The sequence below is a fragment of the Chiloscyllium plagiosum genome, chromosome 21 (genome assembly GCF_004010195.1).
Source record: "Chiloscyllium plagiosum isolate BGI_BamShark_2017 chromosome 21, ASM401019v2, whole genome shotgun sequence".
NCBI classification, from domain to species: Eukaryota; Metazoa; Chordata; class Chondrichthyes; order Orectolobiformes; family Hemiscylliidae; genus Chiloscyllium; species Chiloscyllium plagiosum.
This window is the reverse complement of record NC_057730.1, coordinates 55,123,457-55,146,115: the sequence shown is the minus strand read 5'-3', so window position 1 is coordinate 55,146,115 and position 22,659 is coordinate 55,123,457. Positions and strand designations below refer to the sequence as shown.

Here is a 22,659-nt window from a genome sequence, read left to right as displayed (position 1 = left end):
TCTTTTTCCTAGGATGATGACGTCAGAGTGTACGAGGGGGCATAACTACAAATTGAGGGGTGATAGATTTAAGACAGATGTCAGAGGCAGGTTCTTTACGCAGAGAGTGGTAAGGGTGTGGAATGCCCTACCTGCTAATGTAGTCAACTCATTCACAATAGGGAGATTTAAACAATCCTTAGATATGCACATGGATGATTTTGAAATAGTGTAGGGGGACGAGCTGAGAATAGTTCACAGGTCGGCACAACATCGAGGGACAAAGGGCCTGTTCTGCGCTGTATTGTTCTATGTTCTATGTTCTATGTTCTATATTCTGGGGACCTGGGTTCGAACCCCACCATGGCAGTTGGTGGAATTTGAATTCAACAAAAATCTGGAATTAAGAATCTAATGATGACCATGAATCCATTGTCGACTGTTGGACAAACACATCTGAGTCACTAATACCCTTCAGGGAAGGAAACTGCCATCCTTACCTGGTCTGGCTTCCATGTGACTCCAGACCCACAGCAATGGGGTTGACTCATAACTGTCCACTGGGCAATTAGGGATGGGCAATAAATGCTGGCCCAGCCAGAGATGCCCTCGTCCTGTGAATGAATAAACAAAAAAATTTACAATATACCCTGCAAGGACTGCAACAAACACGACATCAGACAGGCGGACAGGAAACTAGCCACCAGGATACATGAACACCAACTAGCCACCAAAAGACGTGACTAGCTACCGCTAGTATCCTTGCACACAGACAAAGAAGGACACCACTTCAACTGGGACAACACATCCATCCTAGGACAGGCTAAACAGACATGCACAGGAATTCCTGGAGACCTGGCATTCAAACTGGAACTCCATCAATAAACACATTCGATTTGGACCCCATTTACCAACCTCTGAGAAAAAGAACCAGAAATTATATCACCCACCTTAACAGACCAAGACACATAAATAGCAATTTCTCTCCACAGATGCTGCCAGACCTGCTGAGATTTTGTTTTTTGATTCTGATTTCCTGCGTCCGTGGTTCTTTCGGTTTTCTCTAGATAACCAATCCAGTGACATGATCACTGTGTGCTGCTGTGAGGTTGTATTGACCCAGAATGATCTTCAGAAAATAGCCTGCAAATTTTGTTTCAGACACCAGAACATCTTTTTATCTCTTGGTTAATTCCTGTTCATGGCCATTGCTGGTAAAAGCAGACCCTGTTTCTCATCCTTTAGATTAGATTAGATTACTTACAGTGTGGAAACTGGCCCTTCAGCCCAGCAAGTCCACACCGCCCCGCCGAAGCGCAACCCACCCATACCCCTACATTTACCCCTTACCTAACACTACGGGCAATTTAGCACGGCCAATTCACCTGACCTGCACATCTTTGGACTGTGGGAGGAAACCGGAGCACCCGGAGGAAACCCACGCAGACACAGGGAGAACGTGCAAACTCCACACAGTCAGTCGCCTGAGGCGGGTATTGAACCCAGGTCTCTGGCGCTGTGAGGCAGCAGTGCTAACCACTGTGCCACTGTGCCACCGTGCCGCCCACAAATCCTCAAGAAGATAGTGGGCTGTCATCTCCGACCAGCACAATAACAAAGGAATTCCGAAATATCTTGTCAATTTTTTGGTAAAACCGAGTGGCTTGTTCTGCCACTCTATAAGGCAGCTAATGGTCAACAACGTCACTGTTTGCCTGGAGTTACACATAGTCCAAACTGAACAGCAATGTCCGGTCTCCTGACTTAAAGGACATTAGATGGGTTCTTTCTCTGACAGTTTCCTGACACAGTTTTATATCCTAGATTTAATTAATTAAGTGAATTTGAAATCCTTATTACTCTACCCTGGGTCTTCCCACTTCTAATTTTCATCAGGGATTAGCTGATGGCCAACTTTACAACTGTAATCCATGTCAGTCTAATCAACTAACTGGAGTGATCAAAACTGGTTTTGGTTGTTTTGCTGACCTAGGATATTCTAGGAACACAGGAACAGGAGTAGGCCATTCCATCCTTTAAACCTGCCTTGCTATTCCATGCGATCATTGCCAATCGAGCATTTCAGTGCCTTTTACCCACTCCATCCCCATAACCCATTGTCCGCAAAGAACATATACATCTGTCTGAAACACAGCGAGGCCAGTTGAGTCATAATGTCTGTTTGTAGTTAACCCCAGCAGGACATGAGCCAATAGACAATGCCAGAATGAGAAACATTTTTCTAATCCAGGGTATTTTGCGGAGTACTTCCCCTTCCTTCACATACTGCTGACAAATGAGAATTAACATGAATCCAGAGAGTTTGTCGGACATACAAAACATTAAATATAAGCTGTCCAAATAATGGTTAAACAAAGATGCCATTTCCAATTGCCGTCAAATAATGAAATCACTTCCCTTGCAAGTGATCATAAGAAATCTGAAAGCAGATTTATCTTGTTCTAAAACTCCCTTGTTGGCCCCATCATGGATTAGTTCATCAAAATATTGAGGTGAAGATGAAGAGGTCGGGTCACATTTTGGAGCTGGAATCTTATTTAAACAGCCAAGCACAGTATCTTGGCAGAGTGTCTTCAATACCGTATGGGATGTTGTCTGTGCAAAAGCATACATTTTAAACTGTGTACTTTAAATGGAATGAGTATATTTATGTTCTATTGTATACAATGACATATGATTAACGTTAGCTAAATATCAAATAAATGTACAAAACACGATTGCTTTGAAAAGTATGCAAAGCATTGTTGTCAAACATTTTGACTGTGATTCCATCTGTTTGGATCCCCCTCCACATAAAAAAATTATAGCTGCCAACTGTAAGATTCAGCCCCGCAATCCACCATGTGTTAGTGCACAATAACATCCCATTTTATTTACCAAATTAGGTGAAAACACTGGGATCCTTTCTCTCCAAAAATATGTTTTATTCATAACATTTGTAAAAGTACAGTACAATACATTTCAAAGAGAAAATTGCAGAAGGTCTTTATAAACCAACTTGTCTCCTTGAAGCATGTTCTACTTTTAGATGTCTCAATGCAGTTGCAATCCTTTAAATGTTTACAACATACATTCCACATCCAAACATTTCAACTAGAGTATTACAGAAATAAAAGTCGAGAGTGTGATGCTGGGAAAGCACAGCAGGCCAGGCAGCATCCAAGGAGCAGGAGAATCGACATTTTGGGCATAAGCCCTTCATCAGGGAAGAGGCTTTTGGACAGGGAGTGTGCTGAGAGATAAATGGGAGGGGGCTGTGGCTGGGGGGTAAGGTAGCTGGGAATGTGATAGGCAGATGAAAGTGAAGGAGAAGGTGATAGATCGAGGGGGTTGACAGAGCAGATAGATAGGAAAAACAACGGACTGGTCAAGAGGCCAGTGCCGAATTGGAGGCTTGTGATAAGGTTGGGGGGAGGGGAAATGAAGAAACTGGTGAAATCCACATTAATGCCGTGTGGTTGCAGGGTCCCAAGGTGGAAGATGGGACGTTCTTCTTCCAGGTGTCAGGTGGTTAGGGTGTGGCAGTGGAGAAAGCCCAGGACCTGCATGTCCTTGATGGAGTGGGAGTGGGAGTTAAAGTGTTCCGCCACGGGGCGGTGGGGTTGGTTGGTGCGGGTGTCTGCATATTTAAGACTGAGATAGATCGGTGCTTGATTGCCAAGGAGAGCAATGTTTATGGGGAGAAAGTGTGAGAATGGAGTTGAGAAATTAATCAGCCATGATTAAATGGCAGATCTGATTTGATGGACTGAATGGCCTAACTTCTGCTCCGATGTCATATGGTGTGATGGTATTATTCGCACTGTAATACCCACTCCAATTTAATGCCACTGAAACAAATGGTTAGTGAATTCCTTTGCCAAATTAATGCTCAGTTAGTGAAATGATTGTTCCATTATTTTTATGTTAGACCATAAGACATGGTAGCAGAAGAGGCCATTCAGTCCATTGAGTCTGCCGCACCATTTAGTGAGATCACAGCTGATCTGATAATCCTCAACTCTACTTTCCTGCTTTTTTCCCATAACCCTTGGTTCCTTTCCTGATTAAAAATCTGACTGTCTCGGCCTTGCATGTACTGAATGACCCAGCCTCGACAGTTCTCTGTGGTAAAGAATTCCACAGATTCACTCCCCTCGGAGAGGAGGAATTTCTCTTCACTCTCCCACAAGGGGAAGTAACCATTCTGTATCTACTCTGTCAAGTTTCCTGAAAATCTGGTATGTTTCAACAATGCCTCCTCTCGTTCTTTTCAATTCCAATAAGTACAGGCCCAACCTACTCAAACTTTCTTCGTAAGAAATCCCTCCATATCCAGAAACAACCTTGAGAACCATCTCTGGGCAGCCTCCAATGTCAGTCTATCCTTCCTTAGATAAAGGGACCAAAATTATTCACAATGTTCCAGCTATGGTCTGACTGGTGTCTTATGTAGTTTGAGTAAAACCTCCCTATTTTTACATTCCATTCCCTTTTAAATAAAGGCCAACATTTCATTTGCCTCTCCTATGCTGTACATCTCTATGACTCTATGACTCTTATCTATCGTCCACTGAACTTGAATGCTAGCTTTTTGTGACTTGATTTGGTTTAGATCATTTGTGCCTTGGTGAAGGGCTCACTTCCTCAACAGGCAGTGGTAGCAGAATCTTTCAACACTTTTAAGGCAGACTTAGATAAGTAAGTGAGGGCAGGTTAAAAGGCTATGTGGAGTAATCTAATCAGCTGTGATACTATTGAATGTTGGAGCAGGCTCAAGGTACAAAGTGGGCCGACACCTCTCCCTAACCCCTGCGCTTGTACATACATCATGATTTTAAGTTTTAGAAAAATGCAAAAATAACTTTTTAAATTTCTTTCCTTTAGGTCATTTCTAAGTCATAATGGCGCAGAAATCTGGCAGCCAGGGTGGAGATGCTGATGCATTTCTGTTTGTGGACAAAACCCTCCACAATCCACTGGCCCAAGCTGACTGGTCAGCGAAGAAATTGGTTTGGGTTCCTTCGGAGAGGACTGGCTTTGAAGCTGCAAGCATTAAGGATGAAAAGGGGGACGAAGTTATTGTTGAATTGGTGGAAAATGGAAAGAAAGTTACAGTCAACAAAGATGACATCCAGAAGATGAATCCTCCAAAGTTTTCCAAAGTAGAGGATATGGCAGAATTGACATGTCTGAACGAAGCCTCAGTGCTGCATAATCTGAGGGAGCGGTACTACTCAGGACTCATCTATGTGAGTAAACCCCCAATTTGTGTTGAATGTTTTAAGGCAGTCTTAGCAAACCCCCCCCCCCCCCTCCCCCATTAGCCTTGATCAATATTAGTACAATAGAAATGACAAGAGAGTAGAAACAGCATCCTGCATCTAAAGTTGTAACAAGGTTCGGAAGCTGCAGTGTGCAAGATGTAAAGGATCTAAATCAGTTGAATATCCAACGTACAGACAATGGGGTCAATGATGTCTCTTTGTTTGGCAGGAACAGAAAATAACATTCTGACAAGGAATGCTCGTGAATTTACTGCCTTCATGCCAACTTAGTTGAATTTCAGGAAACCATTTCGTTATAGTATACAAGTCAGGCTCATTTAACATCATGTGGAGGTACTGGTGTTGGTCTGGGGTGGACAAAGTCAGAAGTCACATGACACCAGGTTATAGTCCAACAGGTTTATTTGAAATCGCAAGCTTTTGGAGCACTGATCCTTCATCAGTTCAGCTTTTAGGGCGTTGTCGATGTCATTTGAAATACAAAGGATCTCACCTCAGTGGCTAGGTACCAATGACAAACTGAGCTCCGATCAATGGCACTAGCATTGAGAGATATCATGATCAATTCTTAAAGGGATGGCTGTGAGTTATTTACAAAACCCTGAATCTTCTCTGCCCATCAAAGTCTTCCTTCACTGTAACTAAATTAATGAAGAATTTACAGTGTTAGAATTGTTATTACAAATGGAGGAAGTCACTGTATTAATATAATGTTAATATAGTTAATATAGAATCTGAGTCTTTACCAAGACCAAAGTAATTGGTAGTGGTGGTGCAGGGCCGTATTAAGGGCTTGGCATTTGGTAGCTGTGCAGCTCAAAACCAAGAAAATTGTTTACTGTAAACCAGATTCCTTAAAATTATTGTGTTCCATCAAGAATTCTGCTTTTCAGAGAAGCTTTAACAACAAAACAATACAAGCTCATTTCCAGACCCACTTAAAAGACAGTCACCCAGTTTAAAATTAGCCTTCATAAGTAAGCATCTTGCAGAATCTTTGACACATTATAGATTTGCATTCACTTCGAAATAGAATTCCTCTTGGGCTGAGATGAGCTAAAAACTAGAATTTTATACTGGGATTGTGAGTGTAATCTTTGTTTAATATTTGTTTGCATATCCTGAATTTAGGTGGTTTATAACTTCACGTTAAAGGTGGCACGATGGCTCAGTGGTTGGCACTGCTGCCTCACAGCGCCAGGGACCCGGGTTTGATCCTTTGGGTGACTCTTTGTGTGGAGTTTACATATTCTCCCCGTGTCTGCGTAGGTTTCCTCTGGATGCTTAGGTTTCCTCCCACAGTCCAAAGATGTGAAAGTTAGATGGATTGGCCGTGCTAAATTGCCCATATTGTCTTGAGATATGTAGGCTTAGTGAATTAGCCATGGGAAATGCAGGATTACAGGAATGGGATAAGGGGATAATGGGATAAGGGGTGGGTCCAAGTGGGATACTCTTCAGAGGGTCAGTGTGGATTCAATGGGCTGAATGGCCTTCTTCCACACTGCAGGCATTCTATGATTCCAATGTTTTGAACATTTTCTCCTCTGTAGATTTATTAGTGCACATGTGTGAATTGACCATTTTAATTATTCTATACTCAACCATATTGTGATCACTACTATAACTTAATCCAGGATTGATCCTGAAAACAAAATATTAATTAATCACCATAACAGTAGTGGACATTAATGCCTCAAAGACTCATGAAGCAAAAGAATTGTATAATGTTAAGGTAAAGAACTCTATGTGTTGAGATAGGTTTGATTATATGAGCATAGAAGACCATAAGAACATAAGTCATAGGAGTGGAAGTAAGGCCATTCAGCCCATCAAGTCCACTCCGCCATTCAATCATGGCTGATGGAGTGGAGTTGAAATGCCCATCAGCCATGATTAAATAGCAGAGTAGACTCGATGGGCTGAATGGCCTTACTTCCACTCCTATGTCTTATGGTGTTATATGAGTTGCCTGTTCTAGAATATACTAACACGGGTATGTTTTATCTGAGATATATTTGCTCGGTCTTGGAGTGAGGGAATCTCATTCAAGGACCAAGACTGTAGCTAGTAAAGCTGTCCATGTCCCTATAATGATTTAAAAGCACACCCATTTTGAGGATGTAACTCTGAAGATGGACGAGGGAGATCCAGTAGATGTAGTGTACCTGGACTTTCAGAAAGCTTTTGATAAAGTCCCACATAGGAGGTTAGTGAGCAAAATTAGGGCGCATGGTATTGGGGGCAAAGTAATAACTTGGATTGAAAGTTGGTTGGCTGACAGGAAACAAAGAGTAGTGATAAACGGCTCCATTTCAGAATGGCAGGCAGTGACCAGTGGGGTACCACAGGGATCAGTACTGGGACCGCAGCTTTTTACAATATATGTAAATGATATAGAAGATGGCATTAGTAATAACATTAGCAAATTTACTGATGATACTAAGCTGGGTGGCAGGGTAAAATGTGAACCTTGACAGGTTAGGTGAGTGGTCAGATGCATGGCAGATGCAGTTTAATGTGGATAAATGTATGGTTATCCACTTTGGTGGCAAGAACAGGAAGGCAGATTACCACCTAAGTGGAATCAATTTAGGTAAAGGGGCAGTACAGAGAGATCTGGGGGTTCTTGTACACCACTCAATGAAGGTAAGCATGCAGGTACAGCAGGTAGTGAAGAAGGCTAATAGCATGCTGGCCTTCATAACAAGAGGGATTGAGTATAGAAGCAAAGAGGTCCTTCTGCAGCTGTACAGGGCCCTGGTGAGACCACACCTGGAGTACTGTGTGCAGTTCTGGTCTCCAAATTTGAGGAGAGACATTCTGGCTATTGAGGGAATGCAGCGTAGTTTCACGAGGTCAATTCCTGGAATGGTGGGACTACCTTATGCTGAAAGACTGGAGCGACTGGGCTTGTGTACCCTTGAGTTTTGAAGACTGAGATGGGATCTGATTGAGACATATAAGATTATTAAAGGATTGGACACTCTGGAGGCAGGAAACATGTTTCCGCTGATGGGTGAGTGCCGAACCAGAGGACAGAGCTTAAAAATACGGGGTAGACCATTTAGGACAGAGATGAGGAGAAACTTCTTCACCCAGAGAGTGGTGGCTGTGTGGAATGCTCTACCCAAGAGGGCAGTGGAGGCCCAGTCTCTGGATTCATTTAAGAAAGAGTTGGATAGAGCTCTCAAGGATAGTGGAATCAAGGGTTATGGAGATAAGGCAGGAACAGGATACTGATTAAGGATGATCAGCCATGATCATATTGAATGGTGGTGCAGGCTCGAAGGACAGAATGGCCTACTCCTGCACCTGTTGTCTATTGTATATTGTCATTGACAATCAGTCTGACTGAATAAGTTTACCCTGCCAGGGGATAATGATAGGAGAACCTTGCAAGCACATTACTAGCCTCCAAGACTCACTTACTGAGATTGTATTCCCCACTTGACTTTCAGCTTTGAGGGATAGCATTTGGATTTCCTGCTATCCCTACTCCAATCAGCAAGCTACTTCTGTTCTTGTAACAGGCTAATTCTGTGCCAGTGATCCCAAACAGTATTATGTTCTGAACCTCCCACAGAGCAGATATACACTGCTCCCTACAACACAATACTTCAGCAGGGAGTATCTGTCGACTATTGTAATGCTGGGGAAGTACTTCACATTTATCATAGAATCATAGAACCCTTACAGTATGGAAGCAGGCCATTTGGCCCATTGAGTCCACACCAACACTTCAAAGTGCAGCCCACCTAGACCCACCCCCATCTCTGTAACCCTGCATTTCTCATGGCTAACCCACCTAATTGCTAATCAATCAACACTAAGAAGGGCTTATGCCTGAAACGTCGATTCTCCTGTTCCCTGGATGCTGCCTGACCTGCTGCGCTTTTCCAGCAACACATTTTCAGCCAGAATCAATCAACACTGTCTTCTCAGCCTGCATAAATATTATTCTTGAATTGTTATTCTTCTGAATAGTCCTGATGATAGCACAATGAAAAGTTTGTGCATATAACCCAAGCTGATACTTTAGTGTAATGCTGAATGAATGTGACACTGTAAGACATCCTCTCTTTTGGATGAAATGTTAAAGTGCAATCATATCTGCCATCAAATCCAGACATTCCTCTTTGACAACCAAACTATTTTGCCTCCCTTTGGGAAACTGAAGATTTTAAACATTGAAATTTTCATGTTTGCTGATAACTAAGGGCTTCTGTTAAGAATTAAAGTCCACACTGACCCTCTGAAGAGCAGCCCACTCACCCCCATCCACATAACCCTGCATTTCCCAGACTAACCCACCCAGCCTGAACATCCCTGGACACGATGGGACAATTTAGCATAGCCAATCCACCCAAACCTGCACAAATTTCGACTGTGGGAGAAAATCAGAGCACTCAGAGGAAACCCACACAGAGCATGCAACCACCACACAGTCATTTAAGGATGGAATTGAACCCAGGACCTTGGTGCTGTGAGGCAGCAGTGCTGATTACTGACCCACCAGGCTTGGATGGTCTTCCCCAAGAGTGGTGAGGACTTTCTATGAGATACTCATGAAATTAATCTGATTTTTAAGCATTAAACTTTAGGCTGTTTTAAAGAAATAATGATTTGGAGTTTGCAATTTTACTGATAATAAGCTGTTAGTATTTGCCACCAGTACGATTTAAAACTGTCAGCAGTTCTGGCTTCTGCACATGTACACTTAAAGTGATAGAGTCATAGAGATGTACAACATGGAAACAGACCCTTCAGTCCAATTCGTCCATGCTGACCAGGTATCGCAACCCAATCTAGTCCCACCTGCCAGCACCCGGCCCATATCCCTCCAAACCCTTCCTATTCATAGACCCATCCAGATGCCTTTTAAATGTTGCAATTGTATCAGCCTCCACCACTTCCTCTGGCAGCTCATTCCATACACGTACCACTCTTTGCATGAAAAAGTTGCCCCTCAGGTCTCTTTTATATCTTTCCCCTCTCACCCTAAACCTATACCCTCTAGTTCTGGACTCCCCCACCCCAGGGAAGAGACTTTGTCTATTTATCCTATCCATGCCCCATGGTTTTATAAACTTAATGTAACAGTCCAGAAACTACAGTTAGTGACACCCAGCTCTCTCAGACTGTAGGCTGATATATTCTCTGCACATGTGATCAATAGATACTCAGTGATCATTTGGAGTAATTTAGCTGCAAAAAATATGTTAAACCTTGAATGAGATGTAGCTGATTTTTTTAGCAGCAAGCTCATCATAATTACTGCTGGAACAACCTCTCTGGACCCAAAAATCTCGTGTTAAATTGCAAAGTATCATTCCCTCACAATAATATTTTAAAATTCCAAAAATTTCAGAATTGAAAAACAAATTATTATTAAGTATTTGGGAAAGTCTTGAAGCAAGAAAATGGGTGAAATGGAAAAGCAAACGTTGAATGAAGTAAATATCATCGAAACAAGTGTACAATCTCACCAGGAGCTCTTGTGGTGCAATAGTTATAATTTTAAACTCATCACGTTATGTTAATGAGTGGGTTCAATGAGTAACATTGAAGGTGAATTGTATTTCAGTCTTTATTGCAAGGGAGTTGAATTACAGTGGTAAGGGAAGTTTTGTTTGAATTATGAAGGACTCTTGTTCCTGGAGTATAGGCAACACTTGGTCTCCTTAATTGAGCAAAGATATACTTACCTTAGATGGGGATGGGGGGGATTGGGGGGGAGCGCAAATTAATTCTCAGGTGACTGCTTTCTGGGACAAGACGCCAGTTGTATAAAGAGAGACTGAGTGGTAAATTAACTGGGGATGAGAGGAGACATCACTGTAACCTATAACATTTTTTGTGGGTTTCACGGGGTAGATGTTGTGAGGCTAGTTTCCCCGGCTGGAGGGTTCAGCTGGGTTTGAAAACATGGCTAGCAGTTAGGACTAAGATGGGAAGACATGTTTGACTCAGAGGAATGTGGATCTTTGGAATTGTCTTTGTAAGAGCCCTGAATGCTCAGTTGGTACCTGTACAAACAGGAGGCTGGAAGAACACAACAAGCCAGACAGCAGCAGGAGGTGGGGAAGTCAATGTTTTGGGTGTGACCTTTCTTCAGTTGGTCCTTATATCCAGGACTAAGATCGATATAATTTGGGCTAACAAGAGAATCAAAGGATATGGAAATAGGGTAAGAAAGCATGGCCAATGGTCATGATTCTACTAAATCATGGAAAGGGTCCGAGGAGTTTTTTGGCTTATTCCTGCCTCAATGCTTTTATATTCTAACTTTGCTCTTTATTGGCTTCAACCTGTTCCCCTTTGTCCTGTGGGTTAGTTACACCCTGAAGTAATTTCTCATTACGTTTTTGTTTCAATTGTATTTAATATTCCATGTACCTTTAGAAGTGCCTCCCTTTCACACTCCTAACACCTAGTTTTGAGACTGGAAAACGTTGACGTTCTCTGTGTTCTAACCCTGGCGATGATTCCAGTGTTTTATGTCTCCGTGACGACAGCATTCAAAATGGGATCTGACCAGAGGCTGCACCGTTTTGGCTAACTGCCTTTGATCTGTACTCTGTCAAATCAACATTACATTTCACCATCCTGTTTACTCTGCTAATTACTGCTCCACAGAGCCTTGGCCAATTGTGTTAACACCCATAATCTCTTTAAAACTTTCCCTTAGCTGCATCAGGGAGAATGTGGCTCCAGAAATCCACAGGCAGGTGACACCAGCTCAGTAACCTCAGAGATTGACCTTCCTGGGGTCAGAGGGCATTCATCAAAGCCCCTGATGGTGTGAAATAACGCAACTGAAAGATTTGCGTCTCAGCTCAAGAAACTCTTAATGAGTCCATGTTTAGAGAAGATGAGAGAGGTGCACATAAGAGGTGGAAAGAAAACCATAAAGCAAGGAATTCTTATTGTTACACCATGAGGACAATATGTTTATCTCTCTAGATATTAGGCTGGAATGATAAATTCCTGATTATAAATGACACAGAGTTCCCTTCCAAGATCAAGTGTCAAGTTGTCTCAGCCTGTGGGAATATCAATATTTGGAAAGGTGATGACATGGTGGTGTTATCACTGGACTGTTAATCCAGAGACCCAGGGAATGTCCTGGGGAAACATAGACAGAAACTGCTGGAAATGCTTGGCAGTTCTGGCAGCATCTCTGAAAAGAAATCCGAGTTAATATTTCAGGTCAGGTGACCCTTCCTCAAAACTGATGGTAACTAGGAAAATGTCCGTTTACATGCAGAAGATAGGGTGGGGAGGGGGGAGGGGTAAGGAGTCAACAATAGGTTGTTATAGAGCCAAAAGGGAGAAAGAAGAATAGTTGGACAGACAAAGGAGTGGCTAGCGATCTGGCTGAGAGAGTGAGTAGCCGTTAATGGAGACAGTTAGTGGCTAATAATGGGTATTGTGTAATGTTCTGGGGCTTGGGTTCAAATCCTGCTACGGCTGATGGTGGAATTCGAATTCAATTTTAAAAAATCTTGAATTAAAAAGTCTCATGATGACTGTGAATCCATTGTCAGTTGCTGGACAAACCCATCTGGTTCATTAATGACCTTTAGGGAAGGAAACTGTAATCCTTATCTGGTCTGGCTAGATGTGACTCCAGACCCACAGCAGTGGGGTTGGCCTCTGGGCAATGAATCCTGGCCTAGCCACCCACGCCCATATCCTGTGAAAAAAATTTAAAAAGAGCAGGTTTCTAGGTCTTTAACAATTTTCAATGGTACTTCTTGGTTTGTCTTTTGGTCTGCAAAATTAACAGTTTACTGAGTTACTTAGGGTGTCATATTATATTAAAGATGCTACATAAATGCAGCCTCTTAGAAGACCTTGGGCAGAATATAATGCCCTCCCTTTGAGTTACTTGTGTTGTTGTACAATGTTAGAGATGTTTTATAAGTGAAACTTGTTGTAAGACCTTGAGCAGAGGTGCGTTTGGAGGCGGGGGTGAGTGTGTAGGGCCAGTCAAACAGTGGGATCTTTCTGGCCTCTTGCCAATTAAATGCAGGATAGGAGGACCTTGTGAATAGCCTTCCTGCCTGGTCAGTACTTTCATCCTCACCGTCTTGAATCCAGGGGAAGGATTCTGACCACTGAAGGACACTCAGTGGAGGGTCTTGTCCATGAAGTTGGATGAGATCCCCTTACCAAACATTAATTTATTTTAGTTTTGCTCTTTTAATGTGATGTGGTTGTCCCAGGCAAAGCCAGGATTGTTGCCCTTCCCTAATTGCGTTCAAAGTGAGTGGCTCACTCAGACATTTCAGAGGGCAGCTAAGAGCCAACTGCATTACTGTGGGTCGGGAGTCACATGGCGGCCAGACCAGGTAAAGATTGCAGATTTCCTTCCTTGAAGGACATTAGTGAACCAGGTGGGTTTTTACGATAATTATTGATAGTAATTGAATTTAAATTGCACCAGTTACAATGGAGGGATTTGAATGCGGGTCCCCAGAACATCGGTTGAGTCTGTGGATGACTAGAGTCGAGTGGTGTTACCATTATACCACTGACTCTTCCAAACTCCATATTTTACCTATCTGTCTGTCTTCATTTGCATTGCTATACTTAATAATGTGTAATTGAACACAATCATTCCTCTGCTTCTTTTTAAATCTTACCATTTACAGCAATTTACAGTCTACAAATTTTACCATGTGTAATTACTTTACCAAATCTTCACCCCAAATAGATTACTTCATGTGATTCTAAACAGCTGTTAATTGTGAAGAATTTTGTGAAGGGTTTTATGAAACTCCAGAGGCAGTACATAGACTTGACTTCGCTGAGGTTCATAGAAGAGAAACAGAACTAACTTTGAAAGATGCATTGTTCTACGGTCAAGGTACCTTTGATAGCTTGAGGGCAGTACTTTAGTACTTGCTGTCAGATTAATGTCTGAATTCCACTGAATTGTAGTTGTAGGCCACAGAACATTTTGAAGAAATGATGAACTTGACAGTATGCCATTTCTCCAGGGTTGCAACGGATCCTTCACTGAAAGTTTAGAGATATCAAAGTGATCCTGCGGAAATTCCACCCCAGATATCAGAGACCATCAAACCCCTGCTATCATTCCATCCAACATAACCTCATAAGGACTGCTGCCATAACAAGTTATTTCACCGCGAAATCAATTGCAACTGAAATTGATATCACCCTCTGCAAAGAACACGTAGTTGTTAGATACATGTCGGAGCGGTCAAATTTATTGTCATTTCTCTTGAGACTCTGCTAAAATAACAAGTGGTAAGCACATTTACAGAATCTTGAAATCCAATAAACGTTAGAGCAAAGCAAATACATTGACAGGCTAAACTTTAAACAGTGCAAACACAAAGATAAAATGTTTGGTTATGTTCTGAAACTTTCAATAGTCTTTGAAAAACAAATACAGTCCAGTCACCTCCCATTGGAATTGTTCTTGTTAATTGGTGATTTCCAGGAAAATTAAATAACACTTGTGGATTTAAAGATGATCCCAACAATAGATTGGTTCTATTGTACCAAAATCTCCCCTCAAAGCCATTTATAAAACAACAAACTGATGGGACCTGAACTGGACTATCAGTTCCAATGCTCCTCCAGAAAAATTTCAATGCCTTGGAGAGAAACTTACCAGAGCGATATTGAGATTCAAGATGGTGTGGCTGGCTGTTCTCCTTAGGACAGAGAAAGGTACAACAGAAATACTCAAAATGACAAAGGATATGAATGAGAAAGAGAAACTGTTTGCAGGAGCAGGAGAGTTGAGAAGCAGAATGCCCAACTGTGAGGAACCATAGAATTCCTACAGTATGGAAGCAGGCCATTCGACCCATCAAAACCATTTTGACCCTCTGAGGAGCATCACACCCAGACCCACCCTATCCCTGTAATCCTGCATTTCCCATGGCTAACCCTCCTAGACAGTACATCCCTGGACACTATGGGTAATTTCCTATAGCCATTCCACTCTAACCTGCACATCTTTGGACTGTGGGAGGAAACTGGAGCATTCAGAAAAAACCTACGCAGACATGGGCAGAATGTGCAAATTCCACGCAGACAGTCACCCGCGGGTGGAATTGAACCCAGGTCCCCGGTGCTGTGAGGCAGCAGAGTCAACTGCTGAGTCACCCACAAAAGGAAGATGAGGATAACTTTCTTTACTTAAAAAGTCGCAAGATGCGAAATACATTGATAGAAAGGGGTTTGGAAGCAGATCGAATAGTCGCAACCAGAAAGGGAAGATTGCAAGGCCACAGCAATAAGGCCATTGGATAAATTGGATATTTCTTTGAAAGAACTGAGACATGTCAAATGGCTCCCTTCAGTGAAAAGATTATTTTAATTCTAATTTGTCTGTACATTAGAACAGTAGCGACGTGTTAACTGCTTCATGGGCTATAGAAGAATGGGAGGTGATCCCATTGAAACGTATCAGATTCTTAAAGGGGCTTGACAGGGTCAATGCTGGGAGGATGTTTCCCCTCATGGAGAGAGTCTGGGACCAGAGGGCACAGTCTCAGAAAAAAGGGAAGCCAATTTAAGACAGAGATGAGAAGGAATTTCTTCTCTCCGAGGATTGTGGGTCTTTGGTACACTTTGCCTCAGAGATGGGTCCAGGGTGAGATGGGAAAGATATAGAGTCCTAAGGGGCAGCCTTTTCACGCAGAGGGTGGTGCGTGTATAGAATGAGCTGCCAGAGGAAGTGGTGGAGACTGGTACAATTACAGCATTTAAAAGACTTCTGGATGGGTATATGAATAGGAAGGGTTTGGAGGGATATGGGCTGGGTGCTGGCAAATGAGACTAGATTAGGTTGGGATATCTGGTCGGCATGGACAGGTTGGACCGAAGGGTCTGTTTCCATGCTGTACGTCTCGAGGATTTTGACTCTGTAAGATGCTTTGGGACTCACTGTAATTACGAGAAGTGTTATACAGGCGCCTGTTCCATCCTTTTATCAGATTACTTGTCTACTTCAGACAACTCCACACCAAGAAAAATTTTAGTCCTTACAAGGACACAGTTGGAGCAGGGCATCTGGATATTCCAATCACTTTGTTCTGATTAAATGGATTTACGTTATAAAACAGATATATACAAAGAATTCAGTTCAGTAAAACTACAAATTTAGCACATTCTTCACAAAAAAAGTAGCAAACAAAAGTGGGCTTAACAGTATTTACAGTTAGTGAAATGAAAATATGCAAATATCTCATGGCAAAAAGTACTGGTCTAGTTGTCTTGCAGTTTATGGAGATTGTTATTTCAACGTAAAAGAGAATTTAAACTTTGTTTATTGCTGCCAAAGTTGTCTTTGTCCAAATTCTGAAGCAAAGTGAATCCAGTGTTAGTTTTGGGGAACTTCCAAAAGGATATGGATAGCTGAATATGCTATAACAGAGTTCAAGGACTTAGGGAGACAATATTCTTCCTGTTATGTGAGTAATATTCTGAGCTATTTCATTCTAATATTAACATTCAACATGAAAGAAGAATCAAGCTAAGTGTGCAGACTTCAGAAATTATCTCAATGAATGTAACGTCAGTATCAATGGATTTTGAATCAAATTAGAAGCAATGCCAGACGAAAAGAAAAGAAAGCCAGGTTGAAGTCATGTTACAGATTTTAAAGAAGTTTCTACTGTCATTATGTGGAGGGGCCGGTGTTGGACTGGGGTGGACAAGGTCCAGGTTATAGTCCAACAAGTCTATTTAAACCCACAAGCTTTCGGAATGTTGTCCCCTTCATCAGGTGGAATCACTTTAACCGATGAAGGAGCAGCGCTACTAAAGCTTTGATTTCAAATAAACCTTTTGGATTATAACCTGGTGTCATGTGACTTCTGATGTTGTCATGAAAACAGAGATTTTCATTAAGAGCTAAGAAAGATGCATTTATTGAGTTTAATAAATAACTCTAAAATATATATCAAAACAGAAAATGCAGGAAAGACGCAACATGTCATTCTACATCTGTAGAGAGAGAAACAGAGTTAAAGTTTCAGGCCTGATATGAGATGAGGAGAAATGTCTTCACCCAGAGAGCAGTGAACCTGTGGAATACTCTGCTGCAGAAAGTGGTTGAGGGTAAAACATTGAATGATTACAAGAAGGAGGAAGTTCTTCGGGCTAAAGGGGATCACAGGGCATAGGGAGAAAATGGGAAAAGGAGACTGAGTTGGATGATCATATTGAATTCATTGATGTGATACACCATATTAAGTCACCAAAAAAACCCACTCAGAATGATCAATAAACCTCACTCAGTTTTGTACCCTACCATTTTTCAGCAAATGCACAAAATGTTTAATGTTGATGTGCATCTTCAGTAACGTTGAATCTGACACCATCGCTCTTTCATGTGGAAAGTCCCACTGAAAAAAATCTCATCAGGTCTCTTATGGGCCATTCAGACAATTGTTTAAAATCTGTCACCTCTGGCCAATGACTGTCATGTTCATGGAATAAAAACAAAATACTGCAGACTCTAAACCTGAAATAAAAACAGACAATTCTGGAGAAACTTAGCAGGTCGTTAACATTTCGAGTTCAATGACACAAAATGTAGCCCAGCCAAATCAAATGAGGCATTCAAGATGGTGGAGTTGGATCATTACTTAAATGGAATTATTTTGCAGGGAAATGGGGTAAAAGCAGGAGATTGATGGGAGGTGATCATGCTTCTTTGAAGAGCTAATGGGCTGAATGATCTCCTTCCACCCCATTACACTTCTGTGATCCTGTGATTATTCTTTGCAACTCTGCTAATGGAAACAGTTTCTCTTTAGATACTCCATCAAAAATTCCATAAATGGAAACTCCTGTTTAAATGTTCCACAAGAATTCTTTGCGCTTCTGAGAATAATCCCAGATTCTCAATGACAGCATTTAGAAGGCATCTGGATGGGTATATGAATAGGAATGCTGGCAAATGGGAGTAGATTAATGTAGAATATCTGGTCGGCATGGACAAGTTGGACTGAAGGGTCTGCTTCTGTGGTGTATTGTATGACTCTATGACTCTACATTCCTCTGAATTATCTCCAAGATCTTTACATCCGTTCTAAAGTGGGATAGAATTAGGTACTATTCTAGTCGACAGCAAGATTAACATTTTATTTAAACTCTGGACATTTTGGTCATCTTTAATAGGATTTATCAAAACCAATAGGCAGCTTTAGATCTTCTCATACATATGTCTCCAAACACAACTGACAAACATCTTAAAAGGTTCCTTTGCAAATTTGAGGTCTCGTGTTTTGGGAAGATAAGAACAGACATCATAAAACCACCAAAGATAAGAACAGACAGCACAATACTGCATCTTGGAATCTTCAAAGAAGTGCTGCCGAGACAGTAAATGTGTTAGTTATAATCTTCCAAAGTCTTCCAGACTCTAGAAAATACCCAGAGGATTGGAAAAATGTAACTCCCTTATTTAAGAAAGAAGGGAAAGAAAAGAAAGAAACCAAACACCAGTTAGTTTAATATCTGACATTGGGAAAATACCAAAATACATTAGATCAGGTCAGATCCCCAACAGTGTGGAAACAGGCCCTTCGGCCCAACCAGTTCACACTGACCCTCCAAAGAGTAACCCACCCAGACCCATTTCCCTCTGACTAATGCACCTAACACTATGGGCAATTTGCCATGGCCAACCCACCTGACCTGCACATCGCTAGACCATGGGAGGAAACCCACGCAGACACGGGGAGAATGTGCAAACTCCACACAGGCAGTCGCCAGAGGCTGGAATCAAAACTGGGTCCGTGGTGCTGTGAGGCAGCAGTGCTAACCACTGTGCCACCTGGAAACATAGAAACATAGAAAATAGGAGCAGAAGTAGGCCATTTGGCCCATCAAGCCTGCTCCACCACTCAATGTGATCATGGCTGATCGTGCAACCTCAGTATCCCATTCCCGTTTCCTCTCCCATCCCTTGATCCCTTTAGCTGCAAGGGCCATGTCCAGCTCCCTCTTGAATATATCTAATGGAATGGCCCCACAGCTCCTCATGGCAGAGAAATCCACAGGTCCACAACTCTCTGAGTGAAGAAATTCTTCCTCATCTCAGTCCTGAATGGCTGACCCCCTCTTCTTAGACTGTGATCTCTAGTTCCACAACATTGGGAAAATGCTTCCCCCATCTAGCCTGTCCATTCTCATCAGGATTTTATATGTATCTATGAGAATCCCTCCCCCCTCAGTCTTCTAAATTCCAGTGAGTACAAGCCCAGACAAACCAGCCTTTTCTCAAGTGTCAGTCCTGTCATCCTGGAAATCAACCTGGTGAACCTTCGCTGGACGCCCTCAATAGCAAGAATGTGCTTCCTCAGACTTGGAGACTAAAGCTGTCCACAAAGTGTGGCCTCACCAGGCCCTGTATAACTGCAGCAAGGCATCCTTACTCTGAGACTCAAATCCTCTCGCTATGAAGGCCATAGCAGACAGAATCAAACAGAATCAACATGGTTTTATGAAAAGGGAAAGATAAATGCTTTAGAGTTCTTTCAGGGTCTCAAGTGTAGAGTTGGTAAAAGTGGGGGGATGGGGGTGGGCGGTGGCTTGACTTTATTTGGATTTCCAAAACATATTTGAGAAGGTGCCTCAGTCAAGTGATAAAGGGGCAGTGCTCCGAAAGCCAGTGATTCAGATAAGCCTGTTGCACTATAACCTGCTGTGGTGTGACTTCTGACCATTTAATGAGATCATGACTGTCTGGTGCAATTAATAGCTTTTGACATACTCATTTTGGAATCTGGTAAATTAACACTTTATACAACAAATACATTCTGCTGACCATAGTGATCGTCTTCAGAAAGTATCAACAATATCGAACTGTCACTTAATTCAGTGAGAGTGGAATTTTGGTTTGTGTAATAATAGCTGTTAAAAGTGAAAGTGCATGTTACATTTGTGTGAATTATTTAGAAATGTAAGAGTTTTATTGAAATTCTTCTTGAGTTGCATCTGATTGATTTAGGGACTGATTGCCACACAGGGTGTGAATAATTATTATAAAACAAAGAACTGTGGATGCTGGAGATCTGAAACAAAAACAAAAATTGCTGGAGAAACTCAGCATGTCTGGCAGCATCTGTGGAGAGAGAAACAAAGGTTTAATTTCCAGTCCAGTGACCCTGCTTCATAAAGATTTTAGGGCTTCTCTGCACAGATGCTGCTAGACCTGCTGAGGTTAATTGTGAAATATCATTTGAAGTTGAAATATAAATGAATTGTATAAGTTCAAGCAGCACAGTGTATGTATATGTTACAGGAGAATTTTGAGGGTGACAGGGTCAAGAACCCAAGAGAGGTGCCTGGAATGGTTAATACTGTGAGTTAACGTTTCTGGGATCATGGATGCCAACAAACTTTTGAAAGCTTTTTAAAGATTAAGCTTTAATTGTCCTTGAGTCCTGAGAAATGATTACATAATAGCGGCAGGAAGTTCCTGTTTTAAACATAAACGGTGTTAATAATAACGATGTGACTTGTGAATTTTGGAAATATTTTGAACTCAAAGTTACTAATATGTAATAGTGAAAATCTGGTTCCAATGAGACTCTTATTCTGAGTAGTTTAACTGATTTACTTCGTATCTCTGCCAATATTGAAGAATATATGCTGCATTTCACACAGTCATTTATAGAACTGCTCTTTACGAGGGGCCCACCAGGAGTAAGTCAAAAGGTGACTCTTCTGCACAAGCTTCCAGTGGGGATGGCTGGATGGTAACAGTCAGGAATTCTGGCCACTTTTACATCACATGCTTACTGTTTATACTCCCTCCAAGATCACCCCAGCTGGGAGACTTTAACTCAACTCAGATCAAGAACTTTCCTGATCTAGATTTCAAGTGTGCCAAATGCTCGCCATACATAAGAATATAGGAGCTAGCAGCGGGAGGAGGCCATTCAGCCTCTTGAGCCTGCTCTACCATTTGATACGATCATGGCTGATCTCGTCTTGACCTCAACTCCACCTTCCTGCCCACTCTCCATAATCCTTCAACTCGTTACTCATTAAAAATCTGTCCATCTTCTCCTTAAATTTATTCAATGTCCCAGCATCCACTGAACTCTGGGGGAGTGAATTCCTGAGATTCATGACCCTTTGAGAGAAGTAATTTCTCCCCATCTCTGTCTTAAATCTGCTGCCCCTTATCCTAAAACTATGACCTCTCATTACAGGCTGCCCCACAAGAGGAGACATCCTCTCCACATCTACTTTGTCAATCCTCTGTAGCTTATATCCCTCAATTAGACTCCAAAGCATTTAAGTCTAAACTGGTCAATTTCTCCCCAGAAGTCAAGTCCCTCATCTCTGGAATCAACCTGGTGAATCTCCTGAGGCTGAGGTTGTTCAGTGAGTGCTATCCAATCTCAAATTCTCATCTAGTGTTGGACATGAGGTTCTGTGTGCTATAAATACAGGCTAGTTGAGTACAGCCAGTACTCTGTCAGTGAAAATGGCTGCTTGTTGCAAATTTCCTGTCTAATGTTAGATGTGATTCTGTCACTGGACAGTACATGTTGAACAATCCTAAGTAAGCGAGTAATAATTATTAATGGCTCAGTTAATATTATCACTTGGTCTCAGAATTGTACTCCCGTCTGTTCCTTTGAAGCAGCATGTATTTCTACACAAAAACCTTTCCTCTGTAAGCGGAAAGGATGTGTCCACACATTGAGCCTTTTTTAAATAAACAAAAGTATGAGAATAGCTCTCTGGTCCATTTTGCATGGCAATGCCTTAACCTGTAAGAATTAAGGTGACATCCTCAGTGCTTGGGAGCCTCCTGTGAAGCGCTTCTGTGATGTTTCCTCCAGCATTTATAGTGGTTTGTCTCTGCCGTTTCCGGTTGTCAGTTCCAGCTGTCCGTTGCAGTGGTCGGTATATTGGGTCCAGGTCAATGTGCTTATTGATTGAATCTGTGAATGAGTGCCATGCCTCTATGAATTCCCTGGCTGTTCTCTGTTTGGCTTGTCCTATAATGGTAGCGTTGTCCCAGTCGAATTCATGTTGCTTGTCATCTGCGTGTGTGGCTACTAAGGATAGCTGCGTCGTGTTGTTTCGTGGCTACTTGGTGTTCATGGATGCGGATTGTTAGCTGTCTTCCTGTTTGTCCTATGTAGTGTTTTGTGCAGTCCTTGCATGGGATTTTGTACACTACATTGGTTTTGCTCATGCTGAGTAAATTGCGCGCCAAAAATCGTTAATTTCAAAAACCACCAATCAGGAATGGACCCAAACCATAGAACAGGCCATCACCATAGGACAGAACAGGACCACACACCGCAAAAAAACGGCACTAAAAGAAAAAATGGCCAAACTAACACACAACAGAGAGGTCACCACAACACAC

The 22,659-nt window shown here is 42.0% G+C and overlaps 1 protein-coding gene across 1 annotated transcript in view; it reads left to right on the top strand.

The window, feature by feature from the left end:
* Positions 1-22,659, top strand: part of LOC122560465 (myosin-11-like) — a 107,174-nt gene that overhangs the window by 4,734 nt on the left and 79,781 nt on the right. The window contains exon 2 of the mRNA XM_043711098.1: positions 4,867-5,231. Within this exon, the coding sequence (XP_043567033.1) occupies positions 4,884-5,231 (348 nt within the window). The 5' untranslated portion in view covers positions 4,867-4,883. The remainder of the gene's footprint in view (positions 1-4,866; positions 5,232-22,659) is intronic.